General features: G+C 36.8%; 1 protein-coding gene across 2 annotated transcripts in view; it reads left to right on the forward strand.

Moving 5' to 3' along the window:
- LOC150082024 (transmembrane protein 272-like) overlaps positions 1-5842 on the forward strand; it is a 105586-nt gene extending 99744 nt beyond the window's left edge. For both annotated transcript variants that reach the window (XM_090379912.1, XM_090379913.1), the window contains exons 5-6: positions 907-1110; positions 5332-5842. In XM_090379912.1, coding sequence (XP_090236038.1) covers positions 907-1110; positions 5332-5522 — 395 coding nt within the window. In that variant the 3' untranslated portion in view covers positions 5523-5842. The remainder of the gene's footprint in view (positions 1-906; positions 1111-5331) is intronic.
- Positions 5843-14631: the final 8789 nt, after the last annotated feature.

Raw genomic sequence — 14631 nt, forward strand, 5'->3', positions numbered from 1 at the left:
CGGGGTATTTTTCGAAACACGCGACGCATTTCAAGTTAACACAAAACACTAATCAACCTCGTCATCAGGACTTGAGGACTAATGCAGGGTTAAGAAATTTTAAACTGCATAAGCTGTCTGAAATTTTTATGGAATTTCTGAAAATAAAAAAGTAATAATAATAAAATAAAAACTTGCACAAGCTGTAATTGTATTATTTTTACCGTATTTAGTAGTCACGATAATGCTAAATACGGTGACTGATTATTTTCAAAATTATTAGTTGAAAAACTCCTCTAATCTAGTATAAAAAGAAAAAATAAATACATATTTTCTTTATTAAGAAAATGAATTAAATTTTCTGAAGTAAAGAGAATATTAAATATTTATTTATTTACAATCTTTTCTATCCTTTTAAAGTTTATTTCAAATCTTCATATTCTCTATCTTTTTTTAAATGGTTATTTAAGATCTGGTACGATCTATTTACTATGGATTTACAATCTATTTTTAAATGTTTATTAACGATTTTGGCATACGCAGCCAATCGGTTAGTGCTCAAATGCAGTAGCACACGCGTTTGAGTTGATCGTTGTTCGAGCTCACTTGATTGTATTCTTGTAGAAATTACCAGTTATAAAACTCTCCTGACCTACTATAAACAGAAAAAAATGCTGTAAATAAATATTCTGCGAGAGGTCAACTACGTAAAGCTTATCGAGGCTGCCCCGGGTACAGCTTCAGAGAAGGCGCGTACACAGTACGCTAAGTTCATATGAATTGACACAGCGGAGTACTTTCATTTAAATATACCTAGTGACACTTTGTACATGTTGTGTAGAATTATTAATCGGAATAATTTTTCGAATCAAAAAACTTAATTGTTTTCATTTGCACTAAAATTCATTAAATGCCTCTCTTTGACAGGTGCTATATACATCAATGACTGTCCAGCTCAGAAGTATGTTCCTATATATCTCATAGTAGGTGGAGTTTTTGGTATCGTGCAAATTCTATTAGACTCTGGCCATCGAGCTGTTAAACATAAAGAAGGAGTTGAAATAGAAGAAAAGAAGAAAGTTGCAGGATTTGGATTTGTATCTCTTTTCAACACTGCATGGTTCATTGCAGGTAAAAACCCGATTTCTAAATTTTTTTGTACAGTAGAACCTCAAACATTCGGCATTCAAAAATCTGACACTTTTTATATACAGTATTAGACCGAGGGTAGTCGACCGTAAAGGACAGAGGAGAAATAGGCAGCCGGACTGAAAGAAAAAAGCGCCGCATGTGCTGCATTCAATTAATAAATCCATTGCAGTGCAATAACACGACTCTTAACGGCCAATGCCCAGGGATTTTACATCGAGAAAAGCGAAAGACAAGGACCGAATCAAGACCAGAAGCTCACATCGAAATTTCAAGTCTCTAAGCTTCTGGTGAAATTTGCCAAATATTATACGTAAAAATTTCGAAACATCAATTTCTTTCTGTTTAAAATACTTCATATTAAAAATATTGCACAATCACAAGACTCGCATCATTTTTTAAGCAAGTAGTTACTCAATAGACCATTCCAACAGTATGGGTTAACAGTTTGACTTAATACTGATTACTATCATTCTGTGGATCAGAACTATTTTACATTATCTAATAAAAATAATGAATTATTCATGAATACTTCGGCTTTCTGCATAACCTTGAAAAAAACGTAAATTTTCAAAAACGGTGTGCTCGGTCCAAAGCAAATGGGATTTATGAGATTCTACTCTATATCGCTTAAAGAAGATTAGTTGTGTAACTTAGAATGAGTACAGAGACTAAGGCCACTAATTAGTTCTCTGTGACAGTAAAGCAATTCGCCACTTGTCGCTGGTTTGGAGGTCTGGATTCAAAACCTGTCACAGACTGAAATTCGAATCGAGACCAAATTTTTAAAGAAAAAAATTTAAAACCTTAGGCCTAGAGTTTCGCCATCACCGGATATTTGAACCCGCATAACATGCAATAGACCTGTGAACATACATTTTCAGAGAACAAAATACACATATCACAATACGTAATGTTTAAGATGCGGATGCACTGTGAAGCTCCACAACAACAAAAGCGAATATTTTTTTATACTATATATATATACTTTTCTTGGTAAACCAAGAAATCAAGGCTCGCAACAATAAAATAAGTTTCAATGAATTTTTAATGGGAAACAAATTATGAATATAGGAAGAAATAACAGAAATGCAAACTGTATTAAAAATATATGAAACAAGTGTATTAATAAGAATTTTGCAATACTTACATAAAATAGAAATATACAGGGTAAGCCAAAAGTCTGAGTATACTTTCATTTTAAATTTTTTGGATCCTGTTTTCTTTTGCTGGAGCCTGTATTTTATTCACTATATATATATATATATATATATATATATATATATATATAGTGTGTGTGTGTGGGTACATATACAGTAGACTTTCGAAATAACGGCACCTTCGGGGATTCAAGGTGTCGTTATTTCGATTTTTCCGTTATCTGGAAAGTTTTATTGATGTGTAAACATTTTTGGCGGCACCTACTAAATTTTGGAAGGTAGTAAAATCAATTTGTCAAGATTTTGCGACGCGGAAATGTCACTGACGTCATTTCCTTTTCATAACAAAAAATGGAGTCGGGAGAGGAGATCACGTAAAGGATCATGGGAAATGATCTTGGATGTGCTTAGAGCTGGCATAAACTAGCTGGTGGCGGAAAAACGCTTATGATTCGGGGCATACCACTTAGGTGGCTTTGGGCTAAACATTGCCACCCGTGGCAGAAACCTTTTGGTAACCAGAGAAATGGATATCTTGAGGGAATAAACCAGCACTGAATACATTCAAGATCATTACATTGCATGTGCTTCAGCCTTACCAGTTGAAGTACATATAATGTAGGGTTTCAATACCCGTCTGTATTACTGAAGCGGTTGTATATTTCCATCAAGAAGCGAATCATGAACGTTTTTCTGCAACCAGCTGGGCCGGTCAAGAATATTTGAATCGGTTCGCGATTGGGAGATAACAAACTCCAAATTACATGTATGAGTAGAATTTTTTGCTTGCCATTGGACATTCTCATTAAGTTTCAGAAGTCCTCGTTGATCAAGTTTTTGCGTTTGCGCTTTCGGTTGAGCGTGGCGAGCTTTAGATCCTCATTCATCTCGCTCTTTGGATGATTGTAAAAGTTTCGAAAGGGGGGGGGGGGGTCTTCTCGCATTCACGTTACAAAGCAATACAGGTGATTGCCCCAGGCTTCGTCAGGGTCAACGTCGTCGTTGTCTTGACAAATCGTCTTACATATTTCAACCGTTTTGCGGATGTCCAAGTCCGATTCATACAATTTACGATCTAGTATAAGCTCTTCATTGCCGTGGAAGATCTTGACATATTTCATCTCTGACAGTATCTCTGTTTCCTCATTGCGAAATGGAATGTGCAGCGTAACCATCTCGCGCTTGTACTCGTTGAGATGCTGAGCTAAGCCATATAGGTTCGATAGCGTATTACGCGTGGATACTGTCGTTTCTTGCAGATTTCGTAGCGTTGCATGTGTAATTTGCGACAAAGCATGACAGAGTAACATGATTCAACATGATAGTTGATTGTAACAATACGAATACCGTACTTGTATTGTTGCAATCATACTATTCAACAAATGGTTACAATCAAATGGGTAATCAGGCTATTGGCCTAACCTCTTCCAAATGTTGATTCGGTAGAGTAAGCAGCGGGTGTGTGTATCCTATTTATCACTACATTGATTCGGTAGAGTAAGTAGCAGGCATAAGCATAAATTACATCAGCGGTTCTCAAACTTTCTGAGCCCACGCCCCCCTTGACCTGTAAAATTTTCCCGGTGCCACCCTTGAAGTAAAGCATCTATAATTGTGCAATTTCTTATTTTTAATATGTTAATACAATAATTATTAATACTACATGAAATAATAAGCATCTGTAGTTCTAAATTACTCACGGTTATTATCAGTAAGTAATCACGCCAAAAACAATAAAAAACACAATCGCACACCGCTGAAACCATATTTTCAATCATGCAGCTAATGCTATACTATGCGATCTACCTATATATGTCATACATAGTACACACTAAATTATATATATATTACATTACATCATATCAATCATAATTCATCAATCCATTTCAGCAAAATATAATATTTTTTTCCAAATAAATGTTTATCTCATGTTTATATCGAAGTTAGAGTGAGATAGGTGGCGGTAAATGCTTTAAAAAATAGGTTATAAAATTTAATGTTATGTTATGAAAGTTTATTTATATGTATATATATATTTTTTTTTATATATGTTATATTATGAAAATTACATTTCTGTTAAACTTTTCGCGCCTCCTTTTGCAGTAGTCCGCGCCTCCCAGTTTGGAAATCGCTGAATTACATCGTTCATGATTTCAGTTCTAGCTGTTCGAAATTTAGGTTTCGTCAAGGATGTTCATACATAAAACATATGTATAAAACATTAAACACATATTTTGAATGTGCTTAATGTAGAAATAATGAGGCCAAATAAGAAATAGAGAAATTAAGAATGCAATTTTATTAACTGCACATAAAAAAACATAAACACGTTGACGATCCAGTGTTATATTCTGCCATTAATACACTTCTTATGCCCGTTCTATTTTATTTATGATAGCAAGTTTAGTCTGGCGTGTAGCGCAGTGGTATTATCGCCGTCCTCCCCCACGCAGGGTGGGAAAGGCCCGGGTTCAAATCCCGTCGATGACGCGAGGAATTTTTATAGGCTTTTTTCACTCAGTGGCTGAATTAGTGGGTTTCAGGCGTAGATAGTAAGCTTTTTTCGTCCAGCAAAACAGGCAAATCGAGCAGAGAACACATGCAATTTACAGATACAATACACATGGGTATATGAATTAACATTCCGGGTGTAATAGTTGGGATTATATCAAGTTTGTCAATAAGCTTTAATTCTCTCTTCTTCTCTGTATGCAGTTTATTAACCTTAGGAGCTGTAGTGAGGGGTTTTTAATTTAAAATAAATGTAAAATAGTGGTATAATCCGTGATATCAGTACAGCACTTTGAAAATGGCAAACGAAAACAAGTACAGTAATCACACGACTTGCCGTTTTCTTTTTTCTTTTTTTTTTTTTTTTTTTTTTTTCGGCACTGCAAGACATCTGCGCTGTGTGTATACGTCCGATGTGTCGTTATTTGGGGTGCTGTATTTTGACAGTCTACTGCATATGTATATATATTTTTCCTAATGAACTGCTATGCTCAGTTCCTAAATTCTAATAGTTTGTTTGTTTGCCTTGCAGGATGCGTGTGGATTTACGGAATTTACAAGCCAAACTATTACGATATTAGCAGTGAAAAGTACTGTCAGAAAACTGTCTACCTGTTTGCCTTCTGGTTGCTCACCTCATCTTTCATCATTGTAGCGATATTCATATTAGTCTGCATCTGCGCCACCTGCTGCATCGCTTGTTGCTTGCAGAGCAAAGAATGAAGAATCATTAACATCTGATGCTTTAAACCGTATGGTCGAAAGGCCCAAAGAAGTTGAATTTTGGCAGTTCAGAGTATTTCATAGATCATACGTAATTTTTAAAAAAGGAGAATGCCAGTTGATGATGCACATATAGCGAACACACTATAAACAGCATTTCTGTTTTTATGTTAATGTCACTCATTTTAAAGAATGTCATAATGAAAAGAATGTATTTTTATTTTACAATGTATGTGTGTGTTTCTCAACCCTGAATGATATATATTAAACCGGTGATGGCGAACCAGTGGCACGCGTGTCGCGAGTGACAAGCAATGGAAAATATAACGGAACGTGATCACTCATAAATATTTTGTATTATTTGAAGATAAAGTTTGCTTTATAGTATATCATAAAACAAACTTTATCTATACCATAAAATTATGCAGCACAAAGTTCTCATAAGAAATTCAATTATCTTTACTATTTTATAATATCAGTAAAAAGTTATTACTAATTTCATTCAGCTTTTTTTACCCCCATGCACACGAAACTTGTTATATTTTTGTTTCAGCTTGTTTTTGGCTCGCAGGACAGAGAAGGCTCGCCATCACTGCATTACGCTGTCACCTAAACGGAACTGGTTTTCAAACCCATAGTGATAGCTTAGAATGTAAAATACTCATTGCCAAAAACGCATATCACTTTAAGTTGTTCTACGTGTTTTCCAAACGAACTAAGCCTTTCATTTCTGGCTAAATTCCTATCGTCTAGGTCAATAATATTTATTTTAAAGATATTGATACTGTGGATCAAATCTAAAATAGTCGACGTAAGTTACCTAACATCATCAGCGGCACTATAATCTTTCCCCCCCCCGCTTATTATGCTTTTTTTTTTTTTACGAAAACCCCAAACACGAAAGGTATCAAAACTTATAGCACTTAGTACCATGCATGGGTTGGAGGAGAAGTATTGGAGGGAATGCCAGAAACTTTGCTCTAGAGACTAAACATGGGTTTCGCCACTTCAAGCCTCCAATAAGCAAAGTGGTGGTATTGCACCGGTTGATGAGAGTCAACTACCACCTTCTTATGCAAGATACAAAATAATAGATGACTAGACTTAATTATAAGTTGACCTGCCCAGCTGATGCTAACAAATAACATGAAAAAAATGACATTTTTATTTGTGTTATATATGTACACACTGGAAGATCCAGAAAAAATTAAAGGAGGGCACCATTTGGTGCCTTGTTTGTACACAAACAAGGCACAAAATGGTGGGGCTGGGTCTAGCAGCAGGGTGCATGTCCACAAACAGGGATTTGCTTTTTGGCTAGAAAGTGCACTGTGTGCTGAAGCATTGTCTTGATGGAGAATCCACCATCCTTCCACAATTCAGGTTTCTTCCTTCAAATTTTTTCACTCATCCTTGTCAGAATTGCAATGTGGTAAGTCCAATTTGGTAGGATGTATTAAGCCATTATATAATTTCTTTAATATCAAAGAAAACAAAAGGCACGGTTTTCATTTTTGATTTTAACGTTCTTGCTTGTTTTGGTCTAGGGGAGTGTTTTGTTTTCCCTTGCTTTGACTGTCTTAGTTTCTAGGTCCTACTGAAACAGCCAACTTTAATCGCAAGTAATTACAGTACTCAGAAAGTCTGCATCTTCTTCAATTTTTATTAAAAACATCTTCACAAACTTGGAGTTTTCTCATTCTTTAATCTTCATTCACAATTTCTGACACACTTTTCTTATGCCTAAATTTTCAGCTAAAATTTGCTTAACTGTTTCTTTGTCCCTACTCAGGGACAAAGAAACAGTTAACCAGGCCATCCATTATCCCATTTCAGGGATAATGGATGGCCTGGTTGTTCAGTGTCTTCCAGAGAATGTTCCAGAGAGACTGTTCTTGCTTCCTCCTAAAAATCTTTTATGCCATTCAAACACACATTAAGGTGGAATAGGACCAGGGTATGTTTACCAGTGACAAAAGTTGATGACATTGTAGAGCAGATATCTTTTAAGGGCACAAAAGGTGATATTATTGTACACATTGGCAATAATCACATTAAGAACAGTAGATCTGCAGACTCACTTAACAAGTTCAGGTCAATATTGAAAAAAATCAATTATATCTTGGTAATTCCAAGTTAGCATTAAATTTGAAAATGTCTGCAAATTGGAGCAGACAAGATAGGAGGGAGTATGTGATGAGAGCCTTGTCATTCAATTCGACCCTGGAGAGACTAAGCAAGGCTCATGGAGTAGAATTTTTCTCAGCATGCCGTGTGCTTGTTAATAGGAAAGACTACTTCTGGAGGGATAAGATACACTTAAATAGAAAGGGTGCAAGAATATTTGCTGATGCTATTGAGACAGTGTTAGGTGGGTTGGAAAACTGCTAGCATGTATCATCACAGTGTACCACAGCAGAGTTGAATTAGTGATTGGGAGCTGCCCTACATAAGATAATATTCATCTCAACATGGGCTGTTTAGGGTAACTAAGAGTAAGAACAGATGCATGAATACTTGCACATACACGGATGCTGAGAACTTAGTAAACAAATTTGTTGAATTTGAAGTACTAGTCAAGTCATCAAACAAAGACATTATAGGGATATCAAAGATGTGGTGTCACCCAGATATAAAGTATGCAGAATTTGAATATAGGGAATATAATGCATACAGAAAGGACAGACAGAATATGAGGGGAGGTTGTGCTCTTAGCTAATTAGCACATAAAAACTAAGGCAGGGCATTCAAGTGACATGGGTGGGCAGTGCAATGTTGAGTTAGTTTAGTGCGAAAAGCACTGGGAAAGCAAAAATGAGAATAGGAGTGTGTTATAGGCCTAATGACTCTGATGAGTACAATAAATAACTGTACTGAGAAATAGAGTGTACCAGTAAATCACAATGTCTTATAATAGGATATTAAATAGGACTTATGGATTGCTTATTCATTCACACACTAGCAAGACTTTTGTGGATTCACTGGATGACTGTTTGCTACAGCAGCACGTTTGAGAGGCAACAAGAGAGAGAGAGTGATACTCGCAATCTGCTTATCAGCAGTCATTCTACATGCATTAATCCTTCTGCATATAAAAAAAAACTAAAAAGTTCCAGTAATCACAGTGTATTGATATGAGATTTACTTAAAGATGAAACTACCAACAAGCGGTAAAGACTCGAGTTTTTGCTTTCGTAAAGGTGACTACGGTAGTCTCAGATGATCTTTAAATTCTATGCAGTGGGACGAACTGATGATGTTACCATCAGCAAATTCTAAATCAGAAACATTCAAGGAAAAAATCATAGAAGCCATTAGGCTCTTCATACCAACTAAGAAATGCTGTTCAAGGCTTGGATCTAAATGGATGTCAGGTGAACTAAGGATACTTGTGGCAGAGAAGAAAAAATGCATGGGACACATAAATTATCAAGTGATCCAGAAGCCTATGGCAGATATAAAATAGTCTGTAATAAAGTCACAAAGGAAGTTACACAAGCTAAAGCAGATTATGAGAAATCTCTGGCAAAGGATGCAAAGAAAAATAGTCTTCTTTACTTATATAAACTCTAAAAAGAAGGGGATGGATCACATTGGTCCACTTGGTATTGCTGGTTCAACTGTTGTTAATCCTGCTCAGGTTGCTGACAAACTGAATAAATATTTTGCATCTACAGTGGCAGACAAAAAAACTGCATCACCTTAAAAAAAGTAACATTTGCAGTGAAACGTATAAGATATTGTTTGATTACATTCATTTTGTTTGTTGCAAAGCAAAGGTATTGCATCAGATAATGCTTCTATTGCATCAGTCAGTAATTGCAAGGTACTGTATCAGCTGTTTCTATAAAGACGACATTGGAAGGGGTATGCACACTCATTATTATCCTGTTTTGCAGAGGTTTAAGCATGGCTCCATATGTTCAGTTGACACCAAGAAAAAAAGTGTAGCTGTTGCTCTATCCTAGGAAGGGCTTTCTACGCATGCTATCACTGATAAAATAGGCTGCCACCAGTCAACAGTATCCCGGGTGCTGAAATTAAAGCGTGAAACTGGTGATGTGAAGAGAAGACCTGGATCAGGCTACAGGAGAGTGACTACGCCTTCCCAAGATCGATATTTGAAATGGCTATGCCTTCGTAATTGCCATGCTAGTGCTCCTGATCTAAAACTGGACTTTGAGATGGCCTCTGGTGTTTGAAACAAGTGCACAAACTATCCAAAGACAGCTTTCGGAATGTGGTATTCTTGCCTATCGGCCCAAGAAGTCTTTGTTGACCCAACAAATGAGGAAGAAGCGACTTGCTTGGCTAAAATGCATGTTTCATGGACAAAAGAGCAATGGGACACTCATCTTTTCTGATGAATCGAAATTCAACCTGCATTGCTTGGATGGGAAGTGATATGTCTGAAGACGAAAATCGGAGGCATACCATCCTGAATGCATAACACCGACTATAAAGTCCCTCGCTGGTCAGATGGTCTGGGGATGCATAACAAGCAAAGGGGTGGGGCAAATGAAGTTTATTAACGGAACGGTGAATGCAGAAACTTACACTGCTATCTTGGAAGAGTGCCTAAAACCCGTTATTAAGAATCACCACACAGATGTCCAAAACTGCATTTTTCAACAGGACTCAGCACCTTGTCACACAGCAAAATTGGTAAGTTTTATGCTATTTAGATTTAATGATAAGTTTGTCTTCTCGTCTCACAAGGCTTAAAACATACACGAATGTTTTCCCTCATTTTCTCCCTTAAGGGTGCAGTCACACCCAGTATTTTTGGTATGAACCAAAGTATTTTTGTGCCCTGGGCTGAAAGATTTTTCAGTGCCCCCTTTACTAAGGATATATATATATTTTTCATGATTTGTAAAAATTGGCACCCCTTAAAGAATGGTGCCCTGGGCAAGGGCCCTGCTAGCTCATGCCTTAATCCGGCATTGGTCATACCTCAGAAATGCTGGCATTACAGTGTTGGACTGGCCCAGCAACAGTTCAGATTTGAACCCTACTGAAAATTGCTCAGAAGAAACCAACAAGTAAGATTCAGCTACAGGAGAGCATTGTAAGGGTGTGGTACCACGAAATTGGGCAACTGTATATCCAGAAGTTGATTAACTCTATCCCAGATCATTGCAATACTGTAATTGCAGCTTGAGGAGGAAACAACAAAATATTGGGGATTTATTTTTCTGATTTACAGTACATAATACTATTATGTTAACTTGTCATTTCAGTTTGTACATGTAAATGCAATAAAATGTATGTTTGGTTGTCATGATTGCCATTTGCATGATTTCTCATATTTCCATTAATTATGCATTGACCCTTTGGAAAGATATTTATGGCAATTAGGTATATCAGGTGGAGTCTTTTTATTGGATTTCTTTCACAGAGATATACATATATCCCATATAACAAATGCATTTTGAACATTTCTGCAACCCACAATGCAGCACAAAACAAATTATTTGAAAATTCACAAGTCATGCAGTGTTTTTGTCTGCCACTGTACATTTACATGTGAGGAATTCTTTAGGAAAGTGGATGCCAGAAGTTTACCAAACTCTAACAGTGAGCTATGTGATTTTATATAACTGAGAGGAAAGTATATGAGAATTGTTGAAGTTAAATGTAAGAAAGGAATGTGGGGTGGTGGAATCTATAAAATTATATTAAGGGGGGCATCAAAGGAGGTAAGCAAACCCTCACCTATAATTATGTGAGCATCCCCAAATTCACAGAATGTCACCATAGACTGGAGATGTGTGATGGTATCTCCAATTCACAAAGGGGGAACAAAGGGTGACACAAGTAATTATGGACCTGTCAGCTTAACTGCCATTCCAAGGAAAATAATGGAGCCACTGGTTTAAGAAGTAATGCATAACCAGGTGTGCAGTTATACTATCATCACAGCATGGATTTGTTAAGGGGAAATCTATGATGCAAACACAAAGGAACTGGTTGCAAAAAACTAATTTTGATATCATATACTTGGATTTCGGGAAAGAATTTGATAGTGTTGCACATAAAAGACTGCTCTACAAGTGGAGAAGTGTGGCATTAATGGCAAGTTGCTGTTATGAAAGGGATAGTTGAGTGGGTGAAGAGAGAGTGGTTATCAATGGACACTGCTCTTCTTTATTCGTGAACTAATGTTATTAGTGGAATCCCCAAAGGTTTGGTCCTGGGTCGATTGATGTTTTCTGTATTTATTAATGATATTTATGAAGGTGTATCAGGCTTAATATCTAAGTTTGTAGATGATACAAGGTTGGCAGGTTAGTTAACGACAGCAATGATACTATTCTACTGCAACAAGATCTATAAAAATTATGCATATAGCTGAGAATGGTAATTGAAATTTAACACTGACAAATGAAAAATACTGCACATTGGTAACAGTAACCCAGAGAAACTTACCAACTGTGAATTACTACATTCAGTGTAGTGGAAAATGAAAAGGACCTGGGGCTCAGAAAACTTCATATCTCACTGTGCAGTGAGATATGAAGTTTTCTGAGCAGTGCAGACAGACTGCCAAGACAGCTCATGTGGTTTTATCAATGATATACAGGAACTTTGCTAGCAGGAAAAAGGAGTAGATTATACCATTTTATAGAGGAATTGTCACGCCACATCTTGAGTACTGCATACAGGTCTGGAGGCCTCATTTTGGGAAAGATGTGGAGCAGCTGGAATGAGTGCAGAGAAGTTCAATGAGATTAGTGAGCAGTAGTGCTCTTACCAAGAAAAGCTTCAGTTCTGCAAATTGCAGCATCTGGAGACTAGGCACTTACAAGGTGATCTAACTGAAGTGTTTAGGACTTTGAATGGATTCAGCATGCTCATTTCTGATGCGATTCTTCCTCTTGCTCAGACTATGCAAATAAGAGGGCAGAAATTCAAATCGAAGGAGGATAGTTACAGAATAGATGTACAGAAGTTTGACTTCAGCCAGCAGATGATTGATTGTTATAATAAACTAGCATATATTATTGTGTAAGTGGATACTTTGAATAAATTCAAAGAACTAGACAAACTATTAGAGGGGATGGACACATGATGTGGGAAGTGTGTGTGGGTGTGTTTTTTTTTTTTTTTTTTGGCTGATGCTGTATAACTTTCTTTCTTGTGTCATTGACTGCTACTAGTACTAACAACACCTTCAAGAGTATCTTTCTGTTGGTATGCACTCTGATTAGTGCCATGCAGTGGCTCCTTTATATACAGATTCTTAATGCATGAAGTGACTACTGATAATCATATCAAGAGTACTTTTCTGCCAAGAGTACTGCTTTCTGTCATTGTCTCTCTAACATGCTGATGCAGAAAACAGCCATCAAAGAAATCAAGAAAATCTTACTACTGTTTAAATAATAATCCACAATTTCCAGTCAATATCCAGAAAGCTAAAATCCATTATAGCACTGTGGCTTACTGCCCCACTCTATTTGTCTGTATAGTGCTGTTTTATACTTATCACAGTCAACTGGTCAATAGCACACTCTTATTCTCATCTTTGTTTTACCAGTGCCTACGTCACACCAAAGTACTGGCTACCTCTGTTGACTGGGAGTACCAGATTATATGCATTCTGTAGCTAAGAGCATACTCCTCTCACTCCTGTCCTGTCTCCTTTCTTACTCATATTCCAATATTAAAATTCTGCATATTTTATGTCTGAGTCGCACCATGTCTACAATATCCCTACAAAATCTAAATTTAACGACTTAACCAGTACTTCAAATTTGTTCACTATAATCCTAGCATTAGAGTACATGCAAGAATACAAGCACCTGTTTTTATTCTCAGTTATTCTGAAACAGCCCACTTGCTTATTGACCCGCCCCCACCAACAGTCACAATCAATGAAACCTCATGCTCCAGGCTACTATACATTCCACAGAAGCAGTGAAAGAATTACTGTCACCTCTACCTGCAGCTGCTATTAATCTCTAAGTCTATGGCTAACAGTTTTCTGACCCAACTAACACTGCCCCAATAGCATCAGCAAAAATACTCTTGAACCCCCTTCTACTTTAAGTGTATTCTGCTCCTGTATTTTCTCCTGCTAACAAGCACAGATCATGCTGAAAAAAATTATTTTACCCCATGATGAAATTCACAGCTCTCATCACATACTCCCTTCTGTCATGTTTGTTCAGAATTGTAGATGCTTTCAAATTTAATCCTAACTCAAAACTTTTCCTCAATATTGCTTGCACTTGTTAAGTCCATACATCAATTCTTAATATCATTAGTACCAATGTGAACAACTATATAACAATTTTGTGCTCTTAAAAGGTGATAGTTGCATGATCAACTCTTTCCCCTGGCAGACATACCACGGACTTATCCCAACTAACCTTCTTATAAAATATATTTCCTGTGTCATCGACAATAACTACATCTTGTGGGACCAGCACATTATACCATGTAGGATGTGCGGTGTCATGTGATGAGGGGAGAGGAAATATTCTGCAGCAGTCATCATCATCATCAGCCATTTTCAATCCACTGCAGGATGAAGGCCTCTCCAGCAACTTTCCAGTTCCTTCTGGAAAGTTGCTGGAGAGGCCTGGCCATTCATTTACTAGCCACAAACTCATGAATTTCATCTATCCATCTCTGCCTTTGTCTTCCAGGTTTTCTTCTAGCTCCTCTTGGGTACCATTCTGTTATTTTCTTAGTCCATCTGTCATCATGTCTTCGAGCTATGTGTCCTGCCCAAGACCATTTTAGTTCTTTAGTTTTGATAAGAATGTCCTTTACTTGAGTTTGCTGCCTAATCCACGTGTTTCTCTTCTTATCTAACAGTCTGATTCCCAATATAATTCATTCCATTCTTCGCTGTGTAGTTCTCAGCTTCTCTTCCATTCTTTTGGTGAGTGCCCGAGTTTCACTTCCATAAGTCATGGTGGGGAATATACATTGGTTCATTATTTTAAGTTTCAGACAAACTGGGATATTGCTCTTCATGACTATATTTCCTGAATGCTATCCATCCAAAATTTATTCTTCTCTTGACTTCCAGCCATTTATCATTATTACAGCTATTAACTTATCCCAGATAAGTATATGACTCCACCTTTTCAAT

The sequence above is a fragment of the Mastigoproctus giganteus genome, chromosome 8, assembly GCF_048544385.1.
Source record: "Mastigoproctus giganteus isolate SK-2022 chromosome 8, ASM4854438v1, whole genome shotgun sequence".
NCBI classification, from domain to species: Eukaryota; Metazoa; Arthropoda; class Arachnida; order Uropygi; family Thelyphonidae; genus Mastigoproctus; species Mastigoproctus giganteus.